We start from the raw sequence: 15,578 nt of genomic DNA, 5'->3' as shown, positions 1-15,578 counted from the left end.
GGGCAGCCCCGGGGCCGCTCGGGACACGGTGCGGGCACATGTCGGGGGCGCAGGGCACCGCACCGTGGGGGGACGGGACAGGACGGGATCCCCCTGCCCTCGGCCGCCACCCCGGAGGCCGCCGCGGGTCGTCCCAGTCCGCCCCACACCGGACCCCCCTCCTCCCGGGGCGCCCCCGCGCGGACAGCCGGTAGGAGAGCGGGGGAGGGCCCGCCCCCCGGGGTGACCTCACACTGACGTCACCGCGAGCGCCGCCGCCTGATTGGCTCCCGCTGCCGCCCGTCACGCCGGGGGCGGGGAGGGGGGGGGCGGACAGAGCGCGGCCGCCGCCTGAGGTAACTGGGGAGAGCCGGGGGTCGCGGCCGGAGGGAGCGGGCAGGACCGGGCACCACCCGCCCTGGGGCCGCTCTGTGCCCGCAGCGGCGGGGCGGGGCGGGGCGGGGCGGGGGGGCCGGGGGAGCTGCCGGGGCCGAATCCGGCCCACCCCGGCGGGCAGAGCTCAGCGGAGCGGCCTGCGGGGCTCCCCGGCTGGGGGGGCTGGCCGCGCCGCGGCCCTGGAGCGCGGGGGGGGGGTCCCCATCCCCGAGCTGGGGGTACCGGGCAAACGGCTGGTTTAGGCCTTGAACCGGGAACCGCCCCCTCGCACCCCCGCGGGCAGGGCTGGTGTAACCCCCCACCCCCAGCCCCCGGGGACGGGACCCCAGTGCCCCCCGTTGCGGTGCACACACATCCCCTCCCCCCCGCTCGTCCTGGGGACCCCATCCGCCCGCGCACCCCCTTTCCCTGCCTGCAAACGGCTCCAGGGGTGGGGGAAAGGGCCCCAACACGGGGGTGAGCCCCACCCCGAATCGGGGGGGCCGGTGTGAGGTCTGTGGGGCGAGTACCTGCCAGCAGCCGCCACGTTTCAGGGCAGCGGGGAGACTCCAGCCCCAGGGGGGTCCAGGCTGGTGGGTGGGGTGGTCCCACTGGGTGCTCTCCATCTGAGCCAGTGGCCTGTGACACCCTGAAAAACATTACCGGGGGGTTGCCCAGCCGAACCTGAGGAAGGGGTGACACTGCAGCTGGAGACAGGAGGGCAAACTGGGGTCCCAACCCATGAGATCAGACAGCAGCGCTGCCTAAAGCGGGGCCAAAACCCTCCACGCACCAGCTGCCCCTGCGGCTTGGCCTCCTGCCGCCTCTGAGCTATGGGGCGGCACCATCTCCTGCCCCACAACTGCCCCATGAGGGTGCCCACAGGGTCAGGGTGGCTCTTACCTCCGGCTCCGTGGGGCTGTGGTCGGCCTTGCTCACACTTGCAGGACCAGAGGGGTGATTTGGGACTAAAATCACGTCCTTTCTTCCCTTAGATCACAGCACAGGCTAGCTCTCGGCACCACCGAGCCAAACTGGATTTCAACCGGTGATCTGCAAGGTGAGATGCTGTGTCCCCCTGCTTCATCCCCGGGCTGTTCAGGACCACGCGGGGCCACCAAAATTGCCTAAGCTGCCTTAGAAAAGGTTTTGTGTCTAATGGGATGTTTGCCAGCAAATTTAAGCCATGAACACTATGTATTTCTTTATTTGTAAAGGTGTTTGAAGTCCTTGAATTTACCCTTTGGCCACCTTAAATCTAGTTTCTAATCCCCAGCACAGTTAATCAAATCCACAGTGGTTTGAATTATGAGATGTCCAGGGGGGGATTTATAGCTTGTATTGCTGATTATACCTTGACTTTATTATATTGCAAATCTCTAACTTACGGTCACAGCTGAGATTTACAATCCTCAGGTAGGTGCTTAGGATAACTTTTAGCAACTCTAGATGTAATTGGAGGTGACTGATGGGGTTGTCGCCACAGATAAACATGTAATCTGTAAAACGTTAATGCTCTCAAGACAGGGAGAAATGAGGCAGAAGAGGTGAAAAGGGTGGCTTTAAAAAAAATAATAATATAATTCGGTGTATTGCTGAGCGGGGCTCTGGGACGCCTGGTCTAACTGAAACATCCCTTTCTGGGAGGGCAATTTGGGCTTGGTGGTCACCAGAAAATACCAGGATTTAGATATTTGTTCCTTCTTGCTCTCAGCTGAAGGTTTTTAGGGTTTGCCATAGCCCTGGTGAGGGGGAAGGGGTGGTAAATAGAAATTGGGGTACTCACAGAGCTGATACCTGCCTCCCCGGTTCAGCGGGTCTTTGTGCCTCTGGCTGTTTTGGACCTGACCGGTGGTTTCTACCCTGTCTCGGAGGAGCAGCGAGTCACACGTTGGCAAGTGCCCCTCAGCCAGCATGACAAGCGAGGTGGTGGAGAACGAGTTTGAGTTTTACTCCAAGGCAGAGAAGTACTGGAAGGATGTGCCCGCCACGGTGGACGGCATGCTGGGGGGCTATGGCCACATCTCCAGCATTGACATCAACAGCTCCAGGAAGTTCCTGCAGAGGTTTCTGCGGGTAGGTGGCCCGGTCTGTCATGGTCCCAAAGCCCTGACCTTCTCCCAGCACCAAGCTGGGCTCTTCCCTCTGAGTTGTTCCGTGGGATCTTCCATTGCATGTGTGCTAGGAGAGCTTTGCCCTGCAATAGGTCCCCCTTACTCCAGCCCCCTCATCCTTGGTTGCCCCATTTCTCCTCTGTGGAATCCTCAGAGTGGAATTCATCCCCTCACGGTTGTCATTCCAGGATGGTCCCAATCGGACGGGGACAACCCGCGCTCTGGACTGTGGGGCGGGAATTGGCCGGATCACCAAGCGGCTGCTGCTGCCCCTCTTCAAGACAGTGGACATGGTGGACGTGACAGAGGACTTCCTCACCAAGGCCAAGAGCTACCTGGGAGAGGAGGGCAGGCGGGTGCGCAACTACTTCTGCTGCGGCCTCCAGGACTTCAGCCCCGAGCCCAACTCCTACGATGTCATCTGGATCCAGTGGGTCATCGGTGAGTTGCTCAGCTTGCGGGGGTCTCACCAGCCTCTCCTCCGTCCATCTTCCCCCAAGGGGCAGGTTCCCCACGCACTGGGGAGAGCTTTGGGCAGGAGATCTTGAGGTCTGCGTGAAGAATGAACATCACAGCATGGGTGGGAGGCTGGGTTGGGGACCTGCCCTCCGTGAGCACTACAAGGGCATTGCACCTTGGGGTCCTTCTCCCCCAAGCCCTCAGAGGTCAGGACAGAGGTGTGGGTTGGATGGAGTTAGATAGAACCTGTGGGATGCAAGTTGGACACCCCCTGGCTTCACCTGCAAATGGTTCAAGTATTTGGCTGCCTGGATCAGGAGGGATCCCAACTACAGTCTCCTGGTCTCCTACCCTTGTATCAGGTGCTGCCTGGTGTCCTGCCGCAGTCACCCCATGCCCTCTAACACCTGCTCTGCCTCTCTAGGACATCTCACCGACAACCACCTCTCCGACTTCCTGAAACGGTGCCGCGCTGGCCTGCGGCCCAACGGCATCGTGGTCATCAAGGACAACATGGCTCAGGAGGGCGTGATCATGGACGATGTGGACAGCAGCGTCTGCCGGGACCTGGATGTGGTCCGTAAGATCATCCGCCGAGCTGGGCTGCACCTCCTGGCCGAGGAGCGCCAGGAGAACTTCCCCGATGAGATCTACCATGTCTACACCTTCGCCATGAGATGAAGGCAGCTGGTGGCAGGAGAAGGTCTCTCCGGGGCCAGCTCAGAGCATGGGCCAGCACAGTGGTTCCTGCTGGGGCCGGGAGGGGTGAGGACTGTGCCTTCACCATGGGGTGACGGACAGCAGCGAGGGTGTTGTGACTCCCTCTCTCCAGGGCTGGTGACAAGGATGGGGCTTTGTCTTCCAAGTTGCTGCTGTTTGTGAAAAAGAGGTGTTTGCCAAATACATTTTCCTGCTGTTGCACTTCTGCATGTGGGCTTTGTCGGACACCGTGTTGGCTTGATGCCACCTTCGGTGGTATGGGAGCAAGAGGGCCTCCCCTGCAAGAGACGTGCTCCATGGGCACCAGCAGGTTGCTGAGACTGGTCACACTGCTGGTGAACAGGAGCTCAGAGCACCTCTGTGAGGGTTGGGGCTCCATTCCTCACTTGGGTGTTTGACCCTTTCCTGCTCTTGAACTCGCTGCTGCTCACAGCAACAGGCTGGGTAAGGCAAATGGGAGAAATCTCCACCATTTCCCTGCAGTGGGTTGGGGAGGCAACACCAGGTTCTGGGGCTTTGTGGGGGCCTCTCATTTAAACCCAAGAGCAGGTCTCCCACAGGGGCAACAGAAGAGGAGGTGGATGTAATCCTGTAACCCAACACAGCTTGGCCAACACTGGTACAACAGCTTGCCAGGTGGGCGAGCAGATCCCAGTTGTAGCCCATCCAGCCGGGCTCACACACAATTCCCCCCATCCCCACCGAGCCCTCTCCTGCCCCCATTTCTCCTGCAGAAGAAACAAGCCCCTTGTCGTTATTATAAAAGGCCTCATTTAATTGCTCATTTCTCATTCCAGACACCAGGGGAGTATTTGATCACATTATTATTTTTTTAAACATCAATTCATTGAGATGCACAGCTCCAGTTCCACAGGGTGGGAGACGGTAAAACACAGACGCTGCCAGGAAGGCAATGGAGGGAGACAACCCTTCTGCAGTCAAACTGCCAGTGGATCCCAGATCCACCTGCTATAAACACTACCTGCTCAGACTAGATTTATTTTTTTTTCCCCTCTTTTCATCCTCTTCTGCATCTGTCCCCCATGACAAACAAAAAGCAAACCAACAAAAATGAAAGGGCTCAGCTCTGCGGCCAGTCTTTGGCATGGCACAAGGAAGCAGATGCCTAGAAGGGGCAAGCCAGACAGCTGTGGCAAGGCTGGGACGTGGGACCTCCATGCGCAGCCCCAGAGTTTGCAGGTTCTGGTAGCAGGTTGGAAAGTGACCCCTCCTGAATCCTGCTGCAATTTCTTGTTCCTGGGAAGGACGCACTGGAGACCAAGGTCCTGGGAGCAGTCAGCAAGGGAAAGCCAAGGAATGGGGAAAGACGCACAAGGCACTCAGCAGTTAGCTGCCCATTCCTCGTCCTTCCACAGGGAACACACCACGAAGCTAAGAAACATCCATTTGTCTGTTCTGGAGCCCAGCACCTTTGAGATGTCCTTGGTGGATGGTCCTCTGCCAGGAGGATGGGGTGCTCCCAGCAGAAACTCGGAGGGTGCCCAGCAGCCAGCCACCACTGCCAGCCCCGCTTCCCCTCACCCCCATGATGCTCCTGAGTTCAGCAGCCCTCGTGAGTGAAGAAAGCATCCACATCCATGCAGAGGTGCCGGACCTGCCTCCACCATGTCTGCTCCCACCACCAGCACTTGAGACAGGGAACCAGGACACTGATGCCAGCACTCTTGTGGCACAGGGAACACCTCTTCCGCCAGTACCCTGAGGCATCTCACAACTCCACCACTTGTTTAAGGCACAGCTTCACCCACCCTGGGCCTGGCAGGGCTGGAAAGAGAGGGGACAGGCTCCCTGTCCAGTCACACCACCCCACTGGTCCTGCCCGCCAGGCCTTTCCTTAAAATCCACACAAACCAGCCCTCTGCCTCAGTATCTGGCTCCCCAATGCCCAGGGGCTCTCTTCATCCCCAGGGAGCCACAGGGCTCTGCCCGCCTCCCCGCAATATGCCCCAGAGCAACGAGGCCTCCACAGACGTGCGTGCAGCATCATGCTCAAAAAAGCACACCTCAAAAAACGCAGCAGAGACAGACACTGTGGGCAGCACTGGCCAAGCCACGGGCACGTGGACAGCACGTAGACAGTCCACCTCTTGCAAAGAAAACTGGCCCAGAGCAGAAATTTTGTGGCTGTAGGCATACCATGACCATGGAGGGGGGAGACGGAGAGGCATTAGCCAGGCTCAGAGGTCCTCATGCCCAGCAGCAGTGTGGTCAATGAGGAGGTACCACTTCAGCCTGTCTGGAAGAGGTAGAGCCTTGATTTTGACATCTACTGGCCACGGTTTAAGGCGCTGACGGATAAACACCCTGCAGAGATGTTTCAATGCCTGTGGGGAGCGCTCCAGCTGCTTCAGAGAGCAGAAGAGAGTCCTGATCTTCTCCCCGTGGTACCTACAGCTGCTGGTGTTGACCTCAAAGTTGCTGGGCAGATGGATGGCTTGTGAACTGGCCATCATGAGCTCCAGCAGAGTCTGACCCTTCTGGATGAGGTCTGTAGAGAAGCTGTCATCTTCAGAGACACTGAGGTGCGAGCAGAGGCACTCAAAGATGATGTGGAAGCCCGACCAGCACGAGGGACCATGGAGGGAGCAGTTGTAGGCAGCACCCGACTCCAGCAAGAAACGCAGCAGCGGGAAGTGGCATTTGAAGCTTTTGAAGCAGAGGTGAGTGAGGGACTCGGGGGCTGGGCACTCGCTGGGGTTGGCACCGTGGGCCAGCAGCAGCTGTGTGACACGAAAGCAGAAGCGATTGATCACCTGTGCCTCCTCGGCGTTGCTGCACACCATCTCTCCCAGCAGGAAGATGACGTAGGTGAAGACAGTGTCACCATCTTTGGTGGTGGCCCTGACATCCGCACCTGGAGGAGAGAACAGAGAATGTTAACTGTTGCAGACAATGAGGCCAGGACAGCACAAACTCTGGCACTGCCGGGCTTTACTCTTGTTTAAGTGAGAACATGAAGGAGTCAGAAGGGCAGTGCCTGGTGCTGTACAAAGAATGAGTCAGCACCAGGCCTGGAGAGGTCGTGTACGGAGAGGGGAGAAGTCTGCCCTCACCTCCTTCCAACAGGAGACGGATGCTCTCAGTGTTGTGGATCTGGACGCCGTCACTGCTGGCCAGGGCGTGCAGCAACGCCGTCTTTCCTGCAATGCAGCAATCAAGTCAGTCAGATGAAAACAGGCTGATGCTCCAAAAGGCAGGAAGGAAAACAATCCAACCCACCGACCAGACAGCCAAACATGGGGAGAGACAACTTCTCCTTCTGGCAGGTTTCCACTGTCCCCAGGATGCTGCACAGCTATGGGGACAGGGTGACAGGCCACACACGCAGGGCTGGTGGTGTCCCCACAGGGCACATGTATCCTGGCAGAGTGGGTTTTAGAGCACATGAGCATCCAAGGCTGTAAGGGCACAGCTCCATCCCCTCTCCCACAGACTGCACAGAGCTGGTTTCAGCCCCCTTCTGCACCTGACATAGCCAAGGTAGGAGGAGAAAACACAGAGGACCAGAGAGGTTCTGCAGCCTGCACCCAACTTCCAAACCAGTTTGTAACCAGAGCACATTTGCAGCGGCAAGACAGAACGACCCAGACCCCGTGCCCTGCTCTAGCCCACCCACGAGGGCTGACTGCTGGGAGCACCCATGCTGGGGGAGCTGGACGGGGCACACGGACCATTTTTGTCAGCTGCGTTGACATCGGCCCCCAGCTGAAGCAGCCGCTGGAGGCACGGCAACCGCTCAGGCTCCTCACTGGCCAGATCGAGGGGACTGCTCTCATGGATCTGCAAAGAGCAAGAGGAAAAAAAAACCACTAGTAAGTATTAAAGACTATTTGCAAGTGCCTTCAGAGAGTCACTGCTCTGGCTTCATGCTGGTCAATGTAAGAGCATATTTGAACCCATCCCCCAAAATCAAAGCGAACCTTCCCCGGTGTGTCCATAGGCAGAGGTTTGTCTACATGGCAGAGGCAGGTTTGCTCAGCCAAAGGCAACCTGAACTTCTGTCACAGCATCGAAGCACTACGGACAACAAGCACGGAAGGACGCTAAGGGGAAGCGGCATGCAGCGAAGCCCAGGAGGTGGGGAGCAGGGAGGGCTGTCCCCACACACCAGTCCCTTGGACTCAAACCCCAAGGAGTCTCAGCTTGGCCATGCCCAAGGCAGTTAAGCCCATACCCGGTCTCTCCGGTTGATGTCGGCCCCGTGGTGCGCCAGGAGCTCCACCATATCTGGCTGGTTGCGGAGGACCGCGATGTGCAGGGGGGTGTAGTAAGTGACTGGATCTGAGGACAAAAACACAGCATCAGAGAGAACTAAGGGCTTCCCCAGAACAGCCCCGAAACCCACCAAAAGTGGATGGGGGCAGCTGGGGAGGGACATGAGAATGCAGTGATGCCCATCAAAACCAAGCTGTCACAGACACAGGTCCTGCTTTTGCAATGGCTCCAGCTCTGGCAAAAGCCCTCAAAGCTGCAAACTGACCCCAAGACCCTGGCCATGCCCCAGTCCATCCCGGTGGCTGGGTTCAGACAAGGGCTGACATAAGGCACAGCCACACTATCCCAAGCAAGCAGTGGGGGGTCTGAGCTGGGAGCAGCCCCTCTTCCTGCCCCAGCTATCACCACCTCCCAGGGCAGCTTCTTACCAGCTGGCTCCTCCTGGCCAGGCCCAGCCCCTTCCCACATTCTTACCTTCAAAGCTGAGGTCAGCTCCGAACTCCAGGAGGATTTCTGCAGCAGGGACAAGCCCCAGCTCGGTGACCTTCAGCAGGGCATAGCTCACACCTTCCTGATAAAATGGAGAGTGTGTCTCCCTCTCCAAGACACGTCTCACAGCTGAGAGCTGGTTCCTGTCGCTGCCCAGACAGGCAGGGCTTGACACACACAAAAAACAACCAATTACCCAGTTGAATGGCACAGATGTCAGGGGCGTGCAAGGATCAAAGTACCTCTGGGCAAAGAAGAAAACTCCCTGGTCTCCCCTCTTGTCTTTAACCAGCAGGTCTCTAGCCTGTTAGCTGTGGGATTGCACAAGGGCATCATGGGTCACAGCTGAACCCCAGTTTAGGTTTTACTGCCATGGGTCAGGCAGAAAGGGATGTTCCTGGGGAGCACAAATAGTCCCTGTGTTTGCTCTGCTCCACCCCCGTGTTCCCAAAAAACAGTAGCAAGAGGAGGGTCTGCAGGATGAGCTGCTCACCAGGATGGGGGTTTGTTCCCAGCCCATGCTGTGTCTGACCTCGGCCGCATCGCTGAGCTCCAGCCATCCCCTCCTAAAGCACCAAGTGAGCATTTATCCCCAGAAGTCTGCTCACAGCCTCATCTCATTACCTCTCAAGGGTGCTCTGCTGTTCCGCATCCTGTATCACCAGCAACCCCAAGATCTCGTCTACCAGAGGCTGATACTCAAAGATGATCCTGCGGAAGCCGTGCAGGAAAGGCATCGTGCTCTGTTCTGCGCACAGACCATCCAGGGGCCTCCAGCATGGCAGTGGTGTCCTCCACTACGCAGGTGTCTGGCAGGCAGATGTTGGCACTGCCTGGTTTCCGAAGGACTTTCCCCACCTTTTAAAAAAACGAGGCTTTCTAGCAGTTTTGCGCTTAGAAAAAAAACAGGCAGGGATCTCCTCCCACACACCACAGAGGTGTATTCAAATTATCTCCTGCACACAGAGCCGCAAATTGGAGTTATCTGGGCGCATGAGGAAAGCACGCCAGGCGGGGCCCAGGTTCTGGGCAAACCCTGTTTGCAGAGGCTCTGCCACAAGCCCCCACCCGCCGGGGGTGCCAAGGGCCACAGGGGAGAGGGGCTCCGAGTGCTCCGGGGTCACTGCGGCTAGCAATCCCCTGCCTGGGGCGGGGGGAGCAGGGCTGGAGCAGCCCCCGCAAGGCCAGGGGTCCCGAAACGCCCTGCGACCCGCAGGACCCAGCCCAAGGGACACCCCACCGACAGCGCACAGGACAGCAACCCCGGGGAGGGGACAGAGAGCCCCCCAAATCCCACTGCGCCCCACGGGGGCAAATGCAGAGGCCCATAAACCCCCCGGCGTCCCACCGAGACGGCCCCGACCGCCCCCGCGCCCCACGGGGCGAGTCCCCGGAGCCCCCCGGGAGTGCCAGCAGGGGCCCCCAACCTCCATGGGGAGGGACCCGGAGGCCCCAGCAGCCATCCACCCCTCACGGGGGCCGCCAGGGGACTGAGACACCCGCGACTCGCCAGCCCTCACCTGCGCCGGCCCCGCCGCCGGAAGCGGAAGCCGCCGGTTGTGCCGGGAGGGGCGGGTCTTCTCTGGGGGCGGGACCCTATTGGGGCGGGAGCTCAAAGGGGGCGGAGTCTCTGGGACGGGATTGCACGGGGGCGTGGCCTCGGTGGACGTGGTCACACGGGGGCGTGGTTTAGATGGGCGTGGTCTCGGTGGGCGTGGCCGCGCCGCCGCCGGCAGGGGGCAGCCAGCCGCCGGGAGCGGCGCGCCGGGAGCGCGCGTGGGGGGGCGTGGGCGCGCGCGGCAGGTGGGCGGGGCCGGGCGCGGCCGGGGAACCCCCGGGGCACCCAAACACCCCCCCCCTTCCCGGTGCATCCCCCCGTCCCCCCGGTGTAACCCCCCCCTTTTCCCCGGTGACCCCCTCTCGTTGCCCTTGCGACAAGGGCAGGGTGGGCACGCACACCCCCATCGCTGCGTCCCCCCCCCTCCTCCAGCGCCCGTGGTGGCTTCAGCTCCAGCTCTGCCACCCGTGGGAGCAGCTGGGTGGGTGTCGGTGGGTGGGTGACATGTCCCTGCAACCCCACGCGCCAGCCCAGTATCCCACCCAGCACCCCACCCACCCCCGGGGCCACACGCACCCACCCAGGACGGGCTGAGGGGGTGGCAGCGGGTGGCTGCCGCCTCCCCCTGGGACTCGGGGGTTCGGGGGGCTCCTGCCCGCAGCACGCCCGGACCCTCCCCTGCTGAAAGAGCCACTGGGGGAAGCGTTAGGCCAGGATTTATCGGTATTATTATCATCATCATTATTTGTATTATTATTCTGGTGGAATTTCCAGGCGGGGGGAGCTCCGGAGAGTCGGCAATAACTGAAGCCGCCTTGGGTTTCCTATTTACGTATTTATTTTATTCTGGTGGAGCGCTTCCAGATTTCGGCAGGCAGCCGTGGCCCGGGGGCAGAGGGGGCGAGGAGGCCGTGCCGGTCGGGCATTTTTCTGACGTGCCGTCACGCTCCCCCCTGTTTCTCACCCTTCCCCTCCCCACACAAAATGGGGTGACAGGGTGGGGGACCCCGGTGCCCACAACCCTCCTGAGCCCGCCTTCGTGGCCGGGCAGGGGGTCTCAAGCCCTTTGCGGGCTCTGCTGCCACAGGGACTTGGTGCCATGTGGTGGCAGCATGGACACCCCCCCTCTTGCAGCCCGGTAGCCCCCGTGGGTCGGGTTTGGGGGGCATCATCTCCATGCCATCCTGGGTGGGGGGAAACAATCCCATCCAAGCGCCCTGACCTGACCAAGGGACCAGAGGGGAAAAGCAGCAGGAGGAGGAACAGGGAGCGAGGATTTCTCCCTCCCCAAGGAGGAAGCTTTATGCCCATATAAGCCGGCTTCAAACCAGCGCAGCCCAGCCAGGGGGACCCCATGTCCGGTGGGATGGGCAGCCGAGACCCTCACTCCAGCCCTGAGTGCCTCCTCGCTGCCACCGGTGACTGGGCAAACCCTGGACCATCAGCAGACCCAGTAAAGCCCAAATCCTCCATGGTCCGGTAAAACCCTGGACCCTCTGCAGTCCGGGTGGCAGTGCCGGGCGCAGTCACTGGCCCCAGCTGTATGGCACTGGTGGGGACTGCGCAGGATCCAACCCTCCATCAGACACCATTCTGGGGGGAAATCCCCCCTGCGTTCCCCACCGTTGCCTTCAAAAGCAGGGCTGGCAAGTGTGGGTCACCCCATTGCCATCTCTGACCCCAGCGGTGTTGGCTCAAGGGATGAGGGGGGACCATGGGCTGCCCCAAAGGGCCCCACCAAGCCCGGCCGTGCCCCCACAAGCCTGGCAGAGGCTTTGCCCCCATCCCAGTAAGCCCCCCCAGCTGGAAAGGAGGCTTTGGGGGTGCAGTGTGGGGCCAAACCCAGCTCAAAACCAGCCCCAGGAGGTGTCAAGCCCAGAGACCCAAGGGCTGAAACCCCTCCCTGGTCCTCAGCACAGCGAGGCGAGGGGCCGGGCACACGGGAGCCCTTCCCTGGAGCATCCCTGCCTTGGTCCTGCCATGACCACGCCACAAGCCATGGCCTCCAGGGAAATGACTCCCTATCACCACTTTTTTTTGGGGAAAAAAAAAAATCCGGTTTGCAAATAGGGATGTCGCTGGCACGGTCGGCCGGGACTTTTGAGTGCCCAGCTAAAATAACAGCGTTGGGATCTGCCCCCTTCCTCCCCATTGCCTTGGCGGGGCGGACTAGGAAGAATGCGAGTTGGCTATCCATCAGGGAGACAGAGCAACAGCCAGCCGAAGAAAGAGGGGCATTTTAGGAGGAAAGCCAGGGAAATTTGATCATTAAGAAATCCTCCTGGCTGTCTGGGGGAATTTAATTAAATTGCTGGAAAGGGCTGTAAGCACATCTGGATCCAATATGTGCAGCTTTGATTTTTTTCTTTCTTTCTTTCTTTCTTTTTTTTTTTTTTTTTTTTAGTTCACTCTTTTCCCATCTCGCTGTTGAAGGGGGGGGGGGAATAAAAGGGAAATAGCAGAGCCACGGAGTATTGGTTCATCTGGGACTGGGATTCCTGGCAGGGAAAGAAAGAGAGGGAGAGAAAGAAAGAGCAAAAGAAAGAGGCAGAAAGAGAGGGAATAAGAAAGCTGGGAGAAAAACCTTCACCGAGGGCCAGGCTGGGGTGTTTTATAATGCCACCGACCACAGAGATGAGGAGCCAGGAGGGAACGGAGGGAGTTGTGAGAGCTGGAGGGGGGAGGAGGAGGAGAAGAGCTGCCCAGGGCACGCTGCACTTTCAGGGTCTGTCAGGGATGGAGGAAGAAAGAGGAATTGCCCAGCGGACAGCGGAATACCATTCCTGCTGGGAGCAGCAGGGCACAGGAGGGTCCTCCAGCAAAAGCCCCCAGCCGTCACCCCCGTGGGCATCGCTGCCCTGACCCCGTTCCATCCCAATGCCCTCGGTGCCGGGGGCAGGACGGGGACGCTCTCTCTGGTCCCCCGGCCACGGGCAGGAGGTGGGGCTGGGCACAGCGCAGGTTTAAAGTGATGGGGCTGGCAGCCCCACTCCCCCAGCGCCGGGGAAGGGAAGGACCCCGGCTACCCGCCTCGGGAGCCGCGGGGCACCATCGAGCCCCCACCGTCTCCCTTACTCCACTCCTTACTACCCGCTTCCCCCCAACATCCTCCTTACGGTGGAGCAAAGGTGCAGCTCCACAATAAGAACTAACCTTCCACCTATTGGAGATTTGGGCAAGCCAGCCCAGTTTCTCTGCATGATAACATTCCTAAGGCAAGATTTTGGGGATATTATGGAGAATGAGCCCCTGGGTGCCGAAGGGAGCAGCACCATCCCAAGCAATGCTCCAAGGATGCTGCACTGTCCCACCCCAGCCACGGCCACCATCCGGGGGTGAGGAGAAGGGCTGGGACTGGCACAGCACATCCAGATCCGTGCCGCGGCGAGCACTCTGGAAGCGCGAGATGTTATCACAGCATGAGAGAAATATCAGGAAACCCCTCAGAGGACACAAAGCGAGATTACCAAAAAAAATCAGTTCTTGGGTTGTTTTGTTTGTTGGGTTTTTTTAAGAGAGGGAGATGAAGGACTTGGCAAAAACCCACCACGTTCATCCCAAGGGCTGCAAGCCGCAAACCGGGCATCTTGCAAACCTGCCCTCGGTCTCGGGCACACCAAACCCGCTTGGCTTCGTCTCCAAACCACCCATGCTCTGCTCCCAGCACGGCCGAGAGTCACCTTGCCAGCTCCAAGGTCCAGTTTTAATCACTTAACACATATTTTTTCCCCCCTACAAATACAGAAGAGCTTGCACAAGAGCGTTAGGAAACACCAGGAGGGTGGGTTTCAAACAACTGGGTCTCGCTTCAGATGCCTCGTGTGGCTGGCGGAGTTAAAAAAAAAAAAAAAAGAGATGCTGAAAAAAAAGAAAAAAAGGCAAATCCTACAGCTAAAAAGGAAATTGCATTAATACAGATTGTTTTATTTAAAAAAAGCAAACCCTGACCTCTACTTCAAAAAAGTCATTAGACATTCTCCTTCTGAAAGGCCGACAGGGGATATTACTGAAAGGCCAGTTAATTTCTCAATGACTTACTGTTCTTGCTCTGCTCATGGAAATGTGTAAAGAGTCGGAGGGTAATTTAAGGCACCCCGCAGAAAGGTGTGTAAATCTTTGCATGTCTAAAGAAACTTTACCAGACCGCTAGGATTGGGAAAAAAGAAAATGCTTGCCCTCTTTTCTTTTTTTTTTTACTTTTTTTTTTTTAACTTTCCTTTGGAACTCTGATCCCCTTTGATCATAAAAAAGGTCATATTTCACCCAAAAAAATATCAGCAATCACAGGGCCCGAGGAAGTGCGAACCCAAGGGGGTTTCACCGACGATTATTCCCTCCATTTAATTATTTAATGCTGCGAACTGAGGGAAAGCCGTCTCCCCTGGAAAAGCCAGACAGTTCAAGACTAAGGTCTGGCCCCGAACAAGGAGGAGGAAGAAGGTTATAAATGGGGCTGGGGCTGCTCCGTCCCCCCTCCCGCCCTCACCCCTTGATGGGCCAAGACCCATCAGCCTTGGGGGGGCCCCACAGCCCCCCCAAAATAATCACAGCAAGATGTTCCCAGCCTCCAGGGCCAAGGGGGAAACGCTGGGTGAAGGACGGGGGTCCTTGCTGCCCCGGACCCCCTGCCAGCCCCAGCCAGCCGGGGTGCATTGCCTATGGCTCGCTGCCTTCCAAGGGGACATCTCTGTCCCCCAGGTTGGTCCTTGAGCAGTTTTTCCTGGACGTGGTGTCATCCCCATCCTGGGAAGGGTCTGTCCCCGCAGCCATGGTGGAAAAAAGCAGGGTAAAGTGCGTACCTGGTTGAGGAGGGTGGCACCGGGTGGCGCTGGGTCCCCCAGGGCCCAGTGGTCCCAGGAATGACACAGGCATCACCCCCCCAGGAGCACGGAGTGGCCAGGAGGGCTGACAGCAATATGTGCTATCTATATTCTAATATATGCACTGATATATGCATAATATATGCACAGCATCGCCCTGGCACCGCGTGCGGCCGGGGACCCATCCAGCTGGGTGCTCAGCGGAGGTAAAACACCCGTCCATGGGGAGCAGCCCCCGGGGAAGCAGGAGCAGAAAGCAGTGTGGCACCAGCCCGTGATTTACCCAGCCAAGGTGGGGCAGGACCAGACGCCGGAGCTGACTCCTAAAGTGGCCCTCGGGCTACTAAATTGGGCCAATAGGGCCAATAAATGGACCCCTAAAAAAAAAAAGAGGGGGGAAGGGAGGTTGGGCTGGCTTGTTTGCGCGCTCGGGGAGCCCCCCGCGGAGTCGGAGAGAGCCAAAATCTGCCTTCAGCTACACCCCTTCCAAGCTGGAGAGCTCTGGGAAGCTGCTTCCCCGTCAGGAAGATCAGATTTGGCAGCTCTGGCTGGCTTAAAAATCTGCACGCCTCCGACTTGAAGGGGAAGGGAGCGCAAGAAAAGCTTTCGACAAATGTTAAAATAACTCAGCCAGGGGTTTGCCTCCCTCGGCTGCGCTGGAGCGGGGATGTTTATGAGCTCAGAGCTGGGCTGCGGCGGCCGATCTCGCTCCGAGATTTCGCGTGGAACGCTGCGTGCGCGCAGCCCCGTCCATATGTGCCTGCAGCGGCAGGCAGGAGAGCACGCTGGAATCAAGGGGAAGAAATAATAACCATTAACCTCTTCGAT

The 15,578-nt window shown here is 58.8% G+C and overlaps 2 protein-coding genes across 4 annotated transcripts; one reads left to right on the top strand and one right to left on the bottom strand.

Annotated features, from left to right (window-relative positions):
* Window positions 1-247: 247 nt before the first annotated feature.
* Window positions 248-3,848, top strand: NTMT1 (N-terminal Xaa-Pro-Lys N-methyltransferase 1). Of its 2 annotated transcripts, none has more exons than XM_054220743.1 (5): window positions 248-335; window positions 1,350-1,414; window positions 2,235-2,430; window positions 2,657-2,909; window positions 3,352-3,848. In XM_054220743.1, the coding sequence occupies exons 3-5, from the start codon at window positions 2,269-2,271 to the stop codon at window positions 3,606-3,608; spliced, it is 672 nt and encodes a 223-aa protein (XP_054076718.1). In that variant the 5' UTR covers window positions 248-335; window positions 1,350-1,414; window positions 2,235-2,268; the 3' UTR covers window positions 3,609-3,848. The 2 variants fall into 2 exon arrangements, with proteins under 2 accessions (XP_054076718.1, XP_054076719.1); XM_054220744.1 differs by having other exon boundaries at window positions 2,169-2,430.
* Window positions 3,587-9,986, bottom strand: ASB6 (ankyrin repeat and SOCS box containing 6). Of its 2 annotated transcripts, XM_054220741.1 has the most exons (8): window positions 9,893-9,986; window positions 8,997-9,230; window positions 8,358-8,539; window positions 7,843-7,949; window positions 7,340-7,448; window positions 6,722-6,808; window positions 6,422-6,522; window positions 3,587-3,925 (listed from the first exon to the last, which is right to left on the bottom strand). In XM_054220741.1, exons 2-8 carry the CDS (start codon window positions 9,107-9,109, stop codon window positions 3,587-3,589), a joined length of 1,038 nt encoding a protein of 345 aa, XP_054076716.1. In that variant the 5' UTR covers window positions 9,110-9,230; window positions 9,893-9,986. The 2 variants fall into 2 exon arrangements, with proteins under 2 accessions (XP_054076716.1, XP_054076715.1); XM_054220740.1 differs by lacking the exon at window positions 3,587-3,925 and having other exon boundaries at window positions 4,396-6,522.
* Between the last annotated feature and the right edge of the window lie 5,592 nt (window positions 9,987-15,578).

The sequence above is a fragment of the Rissa tridactyla genome, chromosome 14, assembly GCF_028500815.1.
Source record: "Rissa tridactyla isolate bRisTri1 chromosome 14, bRisTri1.patW.cur.20221130, whole genome shotgun sequence".
Taxonomy (NCBI): Eukaryota; Metazoa; Chordata; class Aves; order Charadriiformes; family Laridae; genus Rissa; species Rissa tridactyla.
This window is presented reverse-complemented; position numbering and strand designations above follow the sequence as displayed.

Coding starts and splice junctions, on each gene's coding strand:
- NTMT1 (XM_054220743.1), top strand. CDS start 2,269: ATGACAAGCGAGGTGGTGGAGAACGAGTTTGAGTTTTACTCCAAGGCA. Junction 2,431..2,656: donor TCCTGCAGAGGTTTCTGCGG/GTAGGTGGCCCG, acceptor TTGTCATTCCAG/GATGGTCCCAATCGGACGGG. Junction 2,910..3,351: donor CTGGATCCAGTGGGTCATCG/GTGAGTTGCTCA, acceptor CTGCCTCTCTAG/GACATCTCACCGACAACCAC.
- ASB6 (XM_054220740.1), bottom strand. CDS start 9,109: ATGCCTTTCCTGCACGGCTTCCGCAGGATCATCTTTGAGTATCAGCCT. Junction 8,540..8,996: donor CAGCAGAGCACCCTTGAGAG/GTAATGAGATGA, acceptor GTGTGTGTCAAG/CCCTGCCTGTCTGGGCAGCG. Junction 6,523..6,721: donor CCGTCTCCTGTTGGAAGGAG/GTGAGGGCAGAC, acceptor TCTCTCCTCCAG/GTGCGGATGTCAGGGCCACC.